General features: G+C 40.3%; 1 protein-coding gene across 1 annotated transcript; it reads left to right on the forward strand.

The window, feature by feature from the left end:
* Window positions 1-494: 494 nt before the first annotated feature.
* LOC308636650 (olfactory receptor 3A2-like) lies at window positions 495-1,524 on the forward strand (the record flags this gene model as incomplete). Its single annotated transcript, XM_081272255.1, has 1 exon — window positions 495-1,524. Exon 1 carries the CDS (start codon window positions 580-582, stop codon window positions 1,522-1,524), a length of 945 nt encoding a protein of 314 aa, XP_081128381.1. The 5' UTR covers window positions 495-579.
* Between the last annotated feature and the right edge of the window lie 16,178 nt (window positions 1,525-17,702).

Below are 17,702 nucleotides of genomic sequence, written 5' to 3' on the forward strand. Positions count from 1 at the left end.
AAGAACACTAGCAATTCATTGAACTAGAGATTTTGAACATACAATTCAGAGTAGGGCCCCTCACTGTGGAAAAACATACTTGGTGGGTCTGACAATCACAATCATGGGTGTCTTCTGATTCCTGCTATACCTTGACTTCATTCTTTAGAGAAGTTTTTAAACCTAGATTATGTTTTTAAATGTTTTCTAGTTTCTCTGAAAATATTAATTTTTCTATTGCAAAAATCTGTTTATTAGTTTGAGCTGATCCCTCAGAGGAAAAAAATAGGTAGGGAAATTCAACTAAACCTTATTACATTTAAAGTGGAAGTCTGCTTTTAATATCCAAGTATTCTGACCCTTTCAGCTAGGAGACTATGGGAGGTAGGAAGTGGGGGCAGCACTAGGCATCTCTAACAAGAGCAAAGTGAAGGTGTTGAGGTGATAGAGGAGGTCGACCAGTAAGGTGTGGTTGGGGGTGGGAAAATATTCACATAGACAGGTAGAAACATTCCCATGGGACTTTGCAAGTAAGTGATTTAGAACATTTATGTTGTATAAATGAATACCCCCTCCTAGGACATCTCACTACAGCAACTCATGGATCCAGAAGCTGGGATCAATAGGACAGCTGTCACCGAGTTCATTCTACTGGGCCTGGTGGAAACAGAAAAGCTACAGTCCATGCTGTTTGTGCTCTTCTTCTTTGCCTACCTAGTCACAGTTGGGGGCAACCTCAGCATCCTGGCAGCCATCTTGGTGGAACCCAAACTCCACACCCCCATGTACTTCTTCCTGGGGAACCTATCAGCGCTGGACATTGGGTGCATCACTGTCACTGTTCCTCCCATGTTGGATCGTCTTGTGTCCCACAAGCGTACAATTTCCTATGATGCCTGCCTCACACAGCTCTTCTTCTTCCATCTGTTGGCTGGAATGGACTGCTTCCTGTTAACAGCCATGGCCTATGACCGATTCCTGGCCATCTGCTGGCCTCTCACCTACAGCACCCGCATGAGCCAGACAGTCCAGAGGATACTGGTGGCTGCGTCCTGGGCTTGTGCCTTCACCAATGCACTGACCCATACTGTGGCCTTAACTACCCTCAACTTTTGTGGACCCAAAGAAGTGAATCACTTCTACTGTGACCTTCCCCAGCTCTTCCAGCTCTCCTGTTCCAGCACCCAGCTCAACGAGCTGCTGCTCTTCGCTGTGGGTTTCATAATGGCAGGAACCCCTGTGGTTCTCATCATCAGCTCCTACATCCACGTGGCAGCTGCAGTCCTGCGAATCCGCTCAGCTGAGGGCAGGAAGAAGGCCTCCACATGCGGCTCCCACCTCACCGTGGTTTGCCTTTTTTATGGGACAGGCATCTTCAACTACATGTGTCTGGGTTCAGAGGAGGCTTCAGACAAGGATAAAGGGGTTGGGATTTTTAACACTGTCATCAACCCCATGCTGAACCCACTTATCTACAGCCTCAGAAACCCTGATGTGCAGGGTGCTCTGAGACGAGTATTTGTGAGAAGGCAGTCGCTGACCTGAGAAGTGACAGGATTCCTCCTTTCCTGCCTTTTCTGGACAGGAAACTTTGCCATGAAGGCAACAATCAATTAAAAATGGTCCATAACCATTTTCCCTATCTCTTAATGCCTGAAGATTGGTGTTATGTGTTTGTCCTACAAGGAGACCCTGCATAATTCATTCATTTACCCATTCAATAAGTACTTGTTGAATTACTTCTATAATTCAGACTGTCTTTGAAGAAATTGATGGTCAGAATAGACAAAAGTCCCTTGACTCGTGAAACTCACAGGCTGTAAAATTCAGCAAGATTTATTTAAACACCACATATAGTGTATCACACAGTGACACTGCTATAAAGAAAAGCAAGGGTGAGGGCTATAAAGTTAGATACTGCCAAGCAAGGTACCTGGGCACGTGGCTACCTTATTTTTTACTATGCCCACTTTCTGGGTGGAGTTGAAGCCCCAGAAGCCCTGTATGTCTGGGATCAATGTCACAAGGGATATTGGAAATGGAAGGGGACATTGTAAATTGGAAAATTCCATTTGGTTCATCACAGCTAAAGTATCTAAAAATATCACTGTAAAGTTTCCTTCTGGTGGGTATATGAGATTCCCTTCAGACCAGAGTGCAGAAAGTTTTCTTTAAAAACCACAGGCCCAGGACCAGGGATAATCTCACCCAACTTAGCCTTTCACTCCAAGAAGATCAGTTCCTTTCTCCACTGTCACATAAGAATCTCATGGATGTTTAGGGGACAGGAACAGTGTAGATAAGGAAAAACTCCACAGAATAGAAATTACATTAATGTACACATGGTCCATATTAAGATAAAAAAATAATGACCCATCTCCACCCCTTGTCATGCATTTTTATCTATTTGATAGGTCACCTTCCTCACACATATGGTAAAGCCTTTGAAAGAATATTTACATCCCAGCCAGGTCCTTGGCCTATTCAATGTGAAACACCCAAGACCACCTTCCCTTTCCAACCTCCTTGCTCAGAAATTTTACATATCATTAAATGTCCCTGGGGGTGATAGTGATGTCTATCTGTGTGCTGTGTGTCTTCCTTTCTTCCACACATCCTTCCTTCCCACCACCTTTTCTCTCCTTCATCTTTTTCTCTTTCTTTCTTTCATGGACTAACATGACTATTTAATTTAAGGCATACAAGTGAAACTTGTCATTAAATACATTTTCTTATTTGTGCTTGAATTACAATTCCCTTTCATTTCCTAAATATGTTTAACAAGTATATACCACATCTTCCCTGCCTCCTTGCCTGTCCTTCTTTTTTCATTATCCCATTTCTAATCATTCAACTTTTGGTGATGCTTCTAACTTTTTTTTTTTTTATCAATACATCAGCACAGCTCTAACTCAGAACATTTCCTCATCTTGATGTTAAGCCAAACTGTAGCCCATTGTTCCTGATTCCTGTCTTCTCTCCAGTCTCCCTGGGAGGATCACTGACTCTTGATGATTCTTCTGGCTCTCTGCTGTGTCGTCCCTGTGCCCGTCCTCTGGCTGCACCTGGGGCTTGGCCTCATTGTGATTTCTTTTCAGAGACCAGAGATTGAAGGATGGACTGAGATGGATGCAAAGAAAAAAAAATCTGAAAGCAGGAGGTAGAATGATTTGGAGTAGAGCAGTGGAAATTGAATATGAGACGATAAGGAGGAGAGTGGTGGATGGGATGGTGAGCAAAAGAGGTAAGAAGGAGGGACAGAGGTGAGGGAAAAAACATGAAGGAACAGGAGATGAGAAGGGATGAGGGGATGTGGGGAATCAGACAAAATACTTCAGGAATGTCAATGAGAAAACAAATGACTGCAGAATAAATGAAGAATGGGCAGGGAAGGAGGAAGAGGAGGAAAGTCATTGTGTGGAATCCCTTCCATCAGTGTGTGTGACCGACTAATAACCTGCTTCAGCAGCTTTGAGGTCATTGTTGGGCCTTGACCTTCCTACCAAGAAAAACAGAGGTGTCCTGATCCCATTACCTGGGTACTTCTCCTCTTCAGCGTCCTCTGCTAGGGGGTGATTATAGAAGGACCCAGCATGAGAGTGACATGCAGGAGTGAGGGGGGGGATATGTGTTCTGGGAGATCATCCTCCATGACCATCATCCATCAAAGCCCTCAGCCTCTCTGCCTTTGGGCCCACACCTGACAATTCTGTATGAAACACAAGATGAAGTGTATCTCTTTCCTGACACTCTTGAGTCTCCAGATACTTTGGGGTGGAAGACAGTATTCTTCTCTCAAAGGGAAAAATCCTTGTGAACAGAATCTAGGGATGTGGGTTGTACTCACAGAATCCCAGCTCCTCCTCTGCTCTGTGGTCCTGGCAGGTTCCTGACCATGGTGGGCTCATTCCCTCCTGTACAAGGGAGTGGGGCAAGATCATCTCTCCACAGTCTTTATGTTTAGTGACATCTGAGTGTTATCATCTGCCTGTAAACATCAAAAAACATTTTGAGGGCATTATCTACCACCCTTTATATCACTCCATGTCCCCAGGAGCATTTAACACAGCTCCAACTAATCTTACATATGACCCCAAAAGGTCCCCAGGGCCTTGGCAGTGGCTACTTCTGAAAAGTTACCCCTTGCTCATCTTCTGCCCATCCTCCTAGACCAAAATATTTCCTGACAAGTGCAGAAGTTCTATTTCCTTTGGGTTTTCTCTCTTTGTACCCCAAATGTATATATACTTATTTTAAGATTTTCCAGAAATGTCATACCTGATTATGGAAACATTTACTTGATAGCATTTGTCAATTAGAAAATAAAAATCAGTATAACAGAGGAAAGGGACCAGGGGTTGGAGGAAGGGAGGGATGAAGGGTGTGCTAGAGAGTGATATTGGCCAAATTATATTGTTATGTTGTGCAAATATACAAATGTGTAACAACAAATTCCATCAATGTTTACAACTATAATGGATCAATAGAACAAGTGTATGAGTGTGGGGGGAAATCATACAAAAAAGAAAGCACCAATCAAAAATAAATAAATTTAAAGAGTGAAAGGAAGATCAGTAGAGATGAGGAAGGAGAAGAGGAGGAGGGAGGAGAGGAGGGAGTGGAAACAAGGATTGAAATGCAGTAGTCCAAATTCCATGCATATATGATTTTACCAAAATAAACCCAACTACTGTGCATAATTATAATGCTCCAATAAAAAATATCTCACAAAAAAGCCAAGTGTTCCTTCACTGTGCCAAAAAAAATCCCATTATTAAGAAGACACAGAGACAAACCCACATAAATACAGCATATTTTATTTAACCCAATGATCTAAAATATCACCATATTAACATGCAATAAAGATTAAGAGCAGATCCGGTGGCCTAAACATGGACGTGCACCCGAGGAACTTCCGGATTCAGGGGCCTAAACATCTGACAAACTTCTGGATCCTGGGGCTTAAACATGGACGTGCACCGAGGAACCTCTGGATGGGTGGGCCTAAACATGGACACCTGAGGAACTTCCAGATCCTAGATCCTAAACATGGACGTGCACCTGAGGCACTTCCGGATCTGGGGGCCTAAATATGGACTGCACCCATGGAACTTCCGGATCCTGCTGCTTAAACATGGATGTGCGCCTGAGGTCCCAGGGCCTAAACATGGATGCCTGAGGAACTTCCGGATCCGAGGGCCCAAACATGGACGTGTCCTTGGAACTTCTGGGTCCTTGTGCCTATAAAGGGCAGGGCGTGACTCTCAGAAGGGACGTGGCCCATGAAGCGGAGCCAAATATGGGGCCTGATGGGGGGCAGACTGAGCTGTTGCACCCTGAACTTGAATGTGACGGTGGCCTCACTTCCCAGCCTTCCCCTGGGTATCACTTTCTTCCCTTCCAGGCAGTGCCGGGGAGGAAGTAAGACCAGGGGCAGGGGCCAGACCCTGAGGAGGGACACCGTCTTTCTCCTTGCTTAGCCAGGCGCCTGGCCTGGCTGGGGACGGGGACGTCTTGTGACACTGGCTACCTCCTGCATCCCTGCCCCAGGACCTCAGGGACCACAGGTGGGGACAGTGGTTGATTCTCCCCTGGCCACTGACCCTCAGCCTCGGGTCTGCCCAGGGAGAGCTCTGTCTCCCAGAGGGTCAGGGGGCCCCTGTGACCTGCTGCTCCTTACCCACCATCATCCTGGGTGAGCACAGGTCAGGACACCAGACGCTACTGAGAGTGACTTCTCCTAGATGGGCAGCTGGGGACTTTGCCTCTGTCCCCAGGCCTTGGACACCAGATGATCCCCCCAGAGACAGAAAATAACCCCACACTGCCCAAGACTTATTTTGAAGCTTTGGATTCTGAAATTTTCCTGCTGCCACTTTCTTTGTGAAGCCAGTTTTTCAACAGAGACAATATTCGGGGGGGGGGGGAGGGCATGGAGTCAATCAAACCAAGCTGACACATCTGGTCCTCCAAGAGAAAACTGGATTGGAGGGAGAACAGGCATTCTCAATTGGTGAAATAGTGAGGTTCCCTTGTCCTTATTTTGTGTAAGCAACATAAATAATCTGATGTTAACTCATCAAATTATTTTTGAGGAGTGCTTGGCTCATAGGAAAACTGATTCTGTTTTATGGAATGAAGTGTTACCTGATTCTAAAATTTAAAATGAAGCCAATTAGGATTGTTAAATCACACTGTCGTAATTCTGTTCTTTGATAGCAGAAATAAATAAACCTTAAAAAAAGATTAAGAAATTATAAGTGAGATATCTTACATTCTTGTTTTTATGCTGTCTTTGGAATCTGATGTAGATTTTAAACTTACAGAAAATCTCAATTGGCTGCTAAATTTTCATCAGGAATAGTAGATTTGGTTCTTCTCATGAGCCTAGAGCCCAAGTGTCATCCTGAGATCTAGCCCTCCCAGGGCTGGACTGGGGAAGGGGAAGTGTCTGTGCTCATTCACGTGGTCTCTGGTGAAATTCTATTCCTCAGTTGTTGGACTGAGGGTCCTGGGGACTCGCTGGCTGTCGACTAGAGGCTGTTTCATTTCCTTGCTGCTGGGGCCTCTCAAAAATATGGGTGCTTCTTTCCTCTGATCAAGGAGACAAAGGACCAGAGAGCAAAGAGATGTAAATAATAGTCTATCATAATTCATCTCCAAAAACATATCCCTTTGCTTTTGATGTATTCTTTTTATTAAAAAAATTGGCCCACACACAAAGAAGGGGATTGTACAGAGACATGAATACAGAAGCAGGAATCATTGGGAGCCATTGTGGAAGCTGCCTACCCACCACCCAAATTCCCACCAGTGGGTGACAGGACACAAATGTTGCATCAGTCAACAACAGAGAGGAATGCATGCATACATGTTAAACCATTAGGCTGATGAAAGAAGTCAGGCATAAATGATTCCACTTGTCTTAAATTCTAGAAAGTACAAACTAATCTATAGTGAAATAAGCAGATCTGTGGATGCCTAGGTCTCGTAATGAAGGGAAGGATTCATGACAAAAGAACCATGAAACTCAAGAGAAGAAAAACATTCTGCATTTTGGTTGTGGTGGTGGAGTTTAGTATATGTACATTTGCCAAAAACCATCAAATGTTATGTTTTAAGTTTTATGTAAATTATGTTGTATGTAAATTTTACCTCCATATACCTGTTTTAAAAGAATATTTATAACATGGCAATATTTACATTTAATTCCAAAACTCTGCAAATGTAAGTAATGCACATATTTTAGGATACATATGTGTAATAAAACTACAAAAAAAGAAGAAAATGACAAACACAAAATTCAAGATCATGGTTATTTCTGAAGTAGAGACATACATAAGGATTCCATGTGCCAAGGTCAAATTAAATATAGGGATGAATTTCCAAGTATAAAAGTTTTGTTTGGGAATAATATAAAAATTAGGATTGCAGTCTGGGGCATGCACACACAGACAAGGATGGCCTCCAGTGCATCGAATGACAAAGGAAGTCTAAGTGTTTTATTAGGAAAGAAGAAAACTATAAGCTGTTTTTAGAGGAAGCTTTTGGGCACTTGCAGCATTTTGCAGAAGCTGGTGGGCTCCAATTGGCAAGTGGCTGCAGCTACTAAGTAAAACTAGTTTGAAAATCATAACAGGAAATTTCACCTTAAGTTACTAGTGAAACTAGTCAAAGTCACAGCTGATTGTTTCAAGGGAATGGCCTTGTGGAATAGTTCTTGGAATTGGTCCTGGCAATCTCAGTATTTTCCCCATTGGTCTCTTGGCTCTGTTGTTGGGTATGACAAAAAACTGTATTTATATAATCAATTTTTACATTTCCTTCTTTTAATTAAGATCTTTTTCTGAAAGTATCACTGACCAACCATCCTGAAGTTAGATTTTGATTGCCCCTCAATGCTGGGGATGAACCTGTTCTGGTTGTTGGCCTGGTCCCATGTTGGGTTATAGGGGCCAAGTTCAGGGACCCAGGTCACACATGAGGAACAAAGAGGCCAGAAGGAAATTTTCTCAGGGCAAGTCTTTCTGGAGTTCAGTGCTGAGTTCCACCTTACTGGTTCTATACGACCAATCATTTCAAAGACTTCGACTAATATTATCCTGTTAGAAGAGCTAACTTTACTAAGATTATACAGACAATCTTGTTAGAACACAGTTTAAATATCATAATGCAAAGCAAAATGAGCAAAAATTAGAGCAAACACAGTTTGAACACTAGTTCTGAACCTAGTCTTTAAGGCATATATGGTACCGGAAATTAAAAAATATAACACAGTAATGATTGAGAAAAAATTTCAAATCACTAATACTACATTAGTGATTTGAAATTACTACATCAGAGCAATTCAAATGACAAACATAGGATACACTTTTTACCAATGTAATAAATAAAACTTTGTTTAAATGACAATGTATAGTGTTACTTATGACAAGGGGAAATGGTTACTACTCCAGACATGGAAAAGCCAGCAGACCTTCTTTATCTCTACCTGCTTTCCCATGTCAGCTTCAGACAGGGAATCTCATTTTATATACTACTAGTGCACGTTGGGAAGAGATGTGTGTTGACAGGATCCACACTGGTCATTTGCTTTCCACTGACCTCCGGTCAATGTGGGCTTTTATTCCCTAGGACAAATGTTTAACTTTTACCTAGCCATGGAGAAAATGTCTAAGTGTGCTCTAACCACAATAGCTTATCACAATCTACCACAGCTGAAAAGGTCAGATTCAGCACTATTAACTCTAAGAATTCTAAAGAAAAGATATTTTTTATTGGAGTGAAAAAGACAAAGAAGAACTCACAGGCACCAGCTTCCACGCAGCATGGCTCCTGTGGGGACCCCACGATCCCACCAGGCAGTGAGCAGTTTTCCTGCAGCAGCTGCCCAGTCTGTGGCCCAGCCCCACCTACCACAGGCAGTACCTTCCTCCCTCCCTAGATGTGATGATTGACAGGGAGCTGTTTCTCACCTGCACAACTAGCCCCAGGTTATGGGTTAGAAGTTGGAGCATGCTTTTCATTGGTTCTCCACTTATTTTTTTTAATAACAGAAACAGATAACAGAAAGCCCCACCCACTTTTTAGTATAATGTTGATTAGCACAGTGTGGTCAGTGAAGCACAAGGTTACTTTAGCTTTTGCTTGTGGTACTCAGAAGTTCCTAAAGCTTCCTCTGCTTCCCATGTGTCACAAGGCAAAGAAACACAAACAAAACAAGTGTTCCTGCTCACACTTGGAGAAAATGTAGACTGGTGCAACTTTGCAGAGGCCAATTGAGGAAATGTATCAAAGCCCCCTACCCACCCCCCCCCCAAAATAATTTTTTTTCGACGCAACAATTCCAGTCACAAAAGAGTATTTATGCTATGATTTGATTTCTATAAAGTTAAAAAATAAAGAAAACAGGGAAAACTAATCTATGGTGTTAGTTGTCAGAATAGTGGTTACCCCATGGGGAAGATAATGATTGGAAGTGGTCATGAAAAAGGTTTCTGGGGTGCTGGTTACTTTCTGTGATTTTTGTTATCCTTGTTGTTTTGTTTTGTTTTTATCTTGATATGGATTATAGGTATGTTCAGTTTGGGAAAGCCATCAAATCTTACACCCATAATATCCCACCTTTATATATGCCAATTTATACTTCAAAAAATCAAAAACAAAGGAGAATTTTTCATATTTCACTACTACAGGTTTTTCATAGTAAAAGATAGTATTGGTGACTGTATTCATCTATTTTCCATTACTGTAATGAAATATCTAAGGTTGGGTGCATGATAAAGAAAAGAGGTTTACTTAGCTCACAGTTCTGGAGGTTCAAGGGCATGGCACTAGCTCTGGTAAGGATCTCATGGTAGATGGAAACAAAATGGTGGAAATATTGTTAGAGCAAGAGATCACACTAAAAGACAGGAAGCCAGAGAGTGAGGAGCAGCCAGTAACAGCCAAGCATTAGGCCCCTCCACTGAAAGATCCCCCCCACCTCTTGACATCACCACACTAAGGACCAAGTCTTCAATACATGAACCCTTGGGGGACAACCCATATTCCAATCATAGCAGAACCCAATGCAACTAAAGAAAAAACCCTATTTTCCATATCACTGTGATACAAAAACAAATCTAGACGTAAGTAAGGAAAGACTTTTTTCCAAAAGATTGTTGCAAATGAGGAACCCTTTGACCATAAGATCTGCACTTGTCAGGCTGCTAGAAATTTTTTTCTAATAGAAAGTAGTTCACAGGACTAGAAAGTAGAAAGTGTGGTAGTGTGATCTAGCCTTTTAACAAAAAGTCATTTTCCCTGAAGTTAGCTGGGAGTTTGCTTTCGGTTCTGATGTTGGCATAACCTTTTTGGCGAGTCAGAGTTCAGTGTCCTGTGGAGAATGGAGACACTTAACTGAAATTCAGTCAAGTCAGTGGCTATTAGCAACATCCAAGATATGGAATCAACATAAATGTCAATCAATTTGGATGAATAGATAGAAAAACTGAAATATATGTTCCAATGGAATATAATTCAGAACATTATTCATGATAAGAATGATATCCTATCATTTATAGCAAAAATGAAAGGAACTAGAGAATATTATGTTAAATAAAATAAGTCCAGCATCTAAACACAAATACTATATATTCTTTCCCATATGTGGATGGAAGAAAATGTTGACGTGGGTGAAAATTTGTTTACTAGAGGATTCAGGGAAGGGGGATAGAGGGAGGTGGATAACAGGTACAAAAACACAGATTGAAGGAATAAGTTCTAAAGTACAGAGGAGTGACAATTTATGACCTATTTTATAAGTAATTAGAAGAATTCAAAGGCTCCAAACACTAAGTAAGGATAACGAGATAGAAACATTAATCACCTCATTTGATCAGTACACACTGTACACATCATGCTGAGAAACCTGGGTGTCATACATAGAAGAATGAAAATAGATCCCTACCCACACCTTGAAGAAAATCCAACCCAAAGTGGTTCAGAGTCCTAGAAATTATACCAGGAAATTTTCAACTGCTAGAAGTAAACACAGGGGACAATGTTCCAACACATAGGTGCAGGCACTGACTTCCTTCATAGGCCTCCTAAAGCTCAGGAAGTAATACCAAGGATTCATAGATGGAATGGCATCAAATTAAAAAGCTTCTGCATAGCAAAGAAAACAAGAATGTGAAGGGAGAGGCTACAGAATGGGAGAGATTTTTGCCAGTTACTCTTCCAACTAATATCATAAATATAAAAGGAACTCAAAACATACCACTAAAAATAAAACAATCCAATCTACAAACAGGCAAAAGAGCTAGACAGATGTTCTCAAAGAATTGATTTAGATGGCAAAGAAATATACGAGAAGAAAAAATTCAGAATTTATGGCAATCAGGGAAGCACAAATCCAGACTGCTTTAAGATTTCATCTTGCTCCAGTTAGAACGGCAATCTTCAAGATACAGGTGATATTTAATGCTGGTGGGGGTACAGGGGAAAAGGCATCACACTGTTGGTGTGATTGTAAATTAGCCCAAACCACTATGGAAATCAGTATGGAATTTTCTCAGTAGACTAGGAATGGAACCACTACATGACCCAGCTATCCCACTCATTTGTGTTTAATACTCAAAGAATTAAAGTTAGCACAGTCTAGTGATACCTACATACCCATGTTTATGGAAGTGCAAGTTACAGTAGTTATGGAAACAGCCTAGATGTCTGTCCACAGGTGAATGGGTAAAGAAAATGTCTCTATGCACAATGAAGTTTTATTCAGCCATAAAGAATAAAATCATGTCATGATAGATGATATAATTATAGAACTGGAGAGCATCATGTTAAGCAAAATAAGGCAGACTCAGAGAATCCAGGGTAGTATGTTTTCTATCATGCATAGAAGCTAGATAGAAACAAGGGGAAAGAGAGTATCTCCTGAAAATCGAAGGGAGACTAGTAGAAGAAATGGATCAGGGGGAGCGAGCAGCAGATGGAAATGGGAGAGACTGGGGAATGAAATTGATCAAGATATGTTGTGCACATGCATGAATATGTCACAATGATTAACATTATTATGTTTCATTATTATGCACTAATAAAAAAAATTGGTTAAAGCTGAGTGACTCTCCTGTAAGAGAGATGCAGAGCCATCAAGGAGCAATAAGGCCGTGAATTTAAGCTATGAAAGAAAAGAAAAAGTGCTACCCATTTCTGGGATTTTTTTAAAAGAAGGAGGAATTATCAAAGGGCTAGATTTCGAGGGGGAGGATGAAGATATAACACAAGTAGAGAATCATTATGAGAGGCTTCTTGGTTGCAAGGGTAGAATTAAGTTGATTTGAAGGATGATGTTGGAAGGAATGGAGGAGAAGGATATAAGGATGAGGAAAGGAGACAAGAAAATCCTGTGTGTGTTTATTCCAATGTCTTGGGTAGAAAGTAACCATCTCATGATGTCATTTGCATTACCTCAAATTCTTAGAAATGTCATCTACTTCAGGAAATTATCTGCTTCTGGGATCTGGGGAGGTCCTCAGTTTCTAATCTCCAGCTGGAGTATATTTTCATTATAAGTAGCTCTTGTGCTTTTCAAAATTGTGAGACATGCACCCAGGGTTGAATCCCCTCAGGATTGGCTGTAGTATTAGCCATAAGAAGGGCAGCACAAGGCCCTCTGAACAGGGTTTAGGGTTAATTTTTCAACGATATCATTTCCAGAGAACAAAATCTCCAACATGTTGGTTGTGGCATGGTTTAGGTGGAAGGACTGGAACAAAAAGGAGCCTTGAGCTGCTTAGAAATGTGGATACAGTTAACGAGATCTTTGCAATATTTAAGAATGTCTGAATTAAATTGATTGGAGTCCTCTATTGCCTGAGTTGAAGGGGGCATTCTCATAGTTCTGCTAGTAATATTTGATGGATCTAATGTGGTCTACCAGGGGAAGAATGGAAAGCAATTAAGAGCAGGACAAGACCTTCAGCCATGGAAGACAGAGTTCCCTGAGACTTACCTCTTGAAGAATATCTTTTTTTGCTTCAAATTTTTGACAATTATGAATAAAATCTTTATAAACACTCATACAGGTTTTTGTGTGGACATAATGAGTTTAGTTCCTATGAATTCAATTTTGCCAGATCATATGACAAAAGTACATTTAGCTTTTCTTGTGGGGGAGTGGGGTACCAGGAATTGAACTCCAGGGCACTGGGCCACATCCCTAACCCTTTTTAGATTTTATTTAGAAGCAGGCTCTCACTGATGCTGAGGCTGGCTTGGAACTCGCAATCCTCCTGCCTCAGCCTCCAGAGCCACTGGGATTACAGGCATGCACCACCGCACCCCTGCAAAGGTACATTTAGTTTTGTAAGAAACTTTCAAACTATCTTCCAAAGTGGCTGTGCTATTTTGCATTCCCAGCAACCATGAATGAAAAGTCCTCTGGCTCTGCATCCTGATCAGCATTTGGTATTGGCAGGTTTTTTTTTTTTAATTTTAGCCATGCTAATAGATTCATAGTGATATTCATCATAGTTTTAAGTTAAAATTTCCTAATGACATTATGGAAAATCTTTTTGTTTTGTGTATCAGTTAAAAATAAAAAATAAATACTGAAGAGAGAGGGAGGGAGAGGGAAAGAGAGAAAATGTATAAGGAGCAAATCAGCTCTCTCATTTATGCTAAGCCTCTAGGTCCAAAAATGGGTGTAGCTTGTGTTAGACCAGGTGGAAAGGAGCACAGTGTGGCACAAGAGGATGGAGGCCAAGAGAAGCGGTGTGAATGCACTTTGACACGAACTGTGCTACTATGAACACTGATGCAGCCTCTTCCCTACAGTATGCTGGTTTTATATATTTTGCATATACATCAAGGAGTAGGATAACTGGGTCATACCATGGTTCTATTTTTAGTTTTGTTTTTTTTTAGAAATATCCATACTATTTTCCAGAGTGGTTGTACTGATTTGCCGTCCCACCAAAGTAGGAGTGTGTCTTTTACCCCACATCCTCGACAACACTTCCTATGAATGTGTATTCTGGATAATTGTTATTCTGACTGACATGAGAAGAAATCTTAATGTAGTTTCAATTTGTATTTCCCTGATTGTTAGAGATGATGAACAATTTTTGATGTGTTGTGTTGACCAATTGTATTTCTTCTTTTGAGAATTATGTGTTTAGTTCGTTTGCCCATTTTTTAATTGGATTGTTTGTTTTTTGAGTTCTTTATATATTCAGGATATTAATGCCATATTTGAGGAGGAGGTGGCAAAGATCACCCATTCTGTAGGCTCCCTCTTCATGCTCTTAGCTTCTTCCTTTGCAGTGCAGTTTTTAATTCGATGCCATACCACTTATCGGGTTTTGGTTTTATTCCTTGCACTTTAGGAGTCTTGTTAAGGACGTTGGTTCCTGTGCCAACATGTTTGAGTGTTGGGCCTACATTTTCTTCTAGAAGTTGCAGAGTTTCTGGTCTAATTCCTAGGTCTTTGATCCACTTTGATTTGGCATTTATGCAGGGTGGAAGATAGAGGTCAAGTTTCAGTTTTCTACATATGGTTTTCCAGTTTAGCCAAGCTATGGAATGAACCTAGGTGTCCTTCAACAGAAGAATAGATAAAGAAAGTGTGGTATATATACAGAATGGAGTATTACTAAGCCATAAACAAGAATGAAATCATGACATTTACTGGAAATTGAATGGAACTGGAGACTACACACTAAGTGAAATAAGCAAGACTCAGAAAAACAAAGGTTGAATGTTTTATATGATATGGAGAAGCTAGTCCAAATAAGGGGGGAAAGAAGGAAGGGGAGATGAAGGGGGTGAGTATTCCATCAAAAGAGAAGAAAGATTTATGAACTAGAGGAAGGAGATTAAAGGGGAAGGAGAAAAGATGAGATAAGGGAAGAGGAGTGGAATGAATCTGACCTAACTTTCCTATGTACATAGATGAATGAATATACCACAGTGAATCTCACCATCATGTGAGATTGTGAAGACACTTATGTTTAAAAAAAAAGTAAATAGAGTAGAGGGAATGGAACAGGTAGAGGGAGGAGGGGAGGGAAAAGAGAAGTATCGGGGACTGAATTAGAGCAAATTATATCCTATGCTTTTATAATATGTCAAAATGAATCCTAATGTTATGTATATAACTAATGTATAACTAAAAAGAACCAATAACATATTTTTTAAAGGGTATATACTTAAAATGGTGCTGGGCACTAAGATGAAGCCTTAATAAGTGTTGAATATTACATTTTACATATATCATATGTATTTCATATAAATACCTTGTTCTAAATAAAGTATCAAGTCCTTTGGGGCTAAAAAAAAAAGAATGAACTTTGAGATGGGAGGGTTTTTTTCTCTTTTTTATTAGTTACATATGACAGTACAATAATCTTTACAATTCATACATTTGAATCAAATGGGGTATAATTTCTCATTTTTCTGAGTATACAGGTTGCAGAATTACATTGGTTATACAGTCACCTATATACCCACATCAATAATAATGTCTATTTTATTCTGCTGTCCTTCCCTTCCCCCTTACCCTCCCCTCCCCTCCCATCACTTCTCTCTACCCAATCTAATGTGACACACTTCTATTTTATTTTTCCCCTCACATCGTCATACATGTATTCTGTATAATGATGAGGGTCTCCTTCCATCTTCCATGCAATTGCCCTTCTCCCTCCCTTTCTCTCCCACTCTCTTCCCTATTTAGTGATAGTCTTCTTCTCATGCTCTTCCTCCCTACCCCATTTTGAGTCACCCCCCTTATATCAGAGAAGACATTCAGCATTTGTTTTTTAGGGATTGGCTAACTTCACTTAGCATAATCTGCTCTAATGCCATCCATTTCCCTGCAAATGCCATGATCTTGTTGTTTTTTAGTGCTGAGTAATACTCCATTGTGTATAAATGCTACATTTTTTTATCCATTCATCTATTGAAGGGCATCTGGGTTGGTTCCACAGTTTAGCTATTGTGAATTGAGCTGCTATAAACATTGATGCGGCTGTGTTCCTGTAGTATGCTGTTTTTAGGTCTTTTGGGTATACTCCGAGAAGGGGAATAGCTGGGTCAAATGGTGGTTCCATTCCCAGCTTTCTAATGAATCTCATACTGCTTTCCAAATTGGCTGCACCAATTTGCAGTCCCACCAGAAAAGTATAAATGTACCTTTTTCCCCCACATCCTCGCCAGCACTTGTTGTTTGACTTCATAATGGCTGCCATTCTTACTGGAGTGGGATGGTATCTTAGAGTAGTTTTAATTTGCATTTCTCTGATTGCTAGAGATGGTGAGCATTTTTTTCGTGAATTTGTTGATTAATAGTATATCCTCTTCTGAGAAGTGTCTGTTTAGGTCCTTGGCCCATTTTTTGATTGGGTTATTTAGTTTTTTGTTGTTTAACTTTTTGAGTTCTTTGTATACTCTAGAGATTAGAGCTCTATTTGATGTTTGAGGGGTAAAAATTTGTTCCCAGGATGTAGGCTCCCTATTTACCTCACATATTATTTCTCTTGCTGAGAAAAAAACTTTTTAGTTTCAATTCGACCCATTTGTTGATTCTTAGTTTTAACTCTTGTGCTATATGTGTCTTAAGGAATTTGGGGCCTGATCCCACGTGATGGAAATTAGGGCACCTTTTTCTTCTATTAGATGCAGAGTCTCTAATTTGATATCAAGCTCCTTGATCCATTTTGAGTTAACTTTTGTGAATGGTGAGAGAAAGGGATTCAATTTCATTTTGTTGCCTATGAATTTCCAGTTCTCCCAGCATCATTTGTTGAAGATGCTATCCTTCCTCCAGTGAATGCTTTTAGCATCTTTGTCTAATATAAGGTAGTTGTAATTTTGTGAGTTGGTCTCTGTGTCCTCTATTCTGTACCATTGGTCTACCAGCCTGTTTTGGTTCCAGTACCATGCTGTTTTTGTTACTATTGCTCTGTAGTATAGTTTAAAATCTGGTATCGCGATGCCACCTGTTTCACTCTTCCTACTTAGAATTGCTTTAGCTATTCTGGTCTCTTATTTTTCCAGATGAATTTCATGATTGCTTTTTCTATTTCTGCAAGGAATGCTGTTGGCATTGTGATCAGAATTGTATTGAATATGTAAAGTGCTTTTGGTAATATGGCCATTTTAATAATATTAATTCTGCCTATCCATGAGCAAGGTATATCTTTCCATCTTCTAAGGTCTTCTTCTATTTCTCTCTTTAGGGTTCTGTAGTTTTCATTGTATAAATCTTTCACCTCTTTTGTTAGGTTGATTCCCAAGTATTTCATTTGAGGGTATTGTGAATGGGGTAGTTTTCCTCATTTCCATTTCAGAGGATTTGTAACTGATATACAGGAATGCCTTTGATTTATGGGTGTTGATTTTATATCCTGCCACTTTGATGAATTCATTTACTAGTTCTAGAGGTTTCTTGGTAGAACCTTTTGGGTCTGCTAGGTATAGGATCATGTCATCAGCAAATAGTGATAATTTAAGTTCTTCTTTTCCTATATTTATGCCTTTAATTTCTTTCATCTGTCTAATTGCTCTGGCTAGTGTTTCAAGAACTATGTTGAATAGAAGTGGTGAGAGAGGGCATCCCTGTCTTGTTCCAGATTTTAGAGGCAATGCCTTCAATTTTTCTCTGTTTAGAATGATGATGGCCTGAGAGAGAAGATGGTGGAGATGGGAGTGCATCACCCCAGTGCGCCGAGTCA

This window comes from Spermophilus citellus (assembly GCF_964194105.1).
Source record: "Spermophilus citellus genome assembly, chromosome: 17".
NCBI lineage: Eukaryota > Metazoa > Chordata > Mammalia > Rodentia > Sciuridae > Spermophilus > Spermophilus citellus.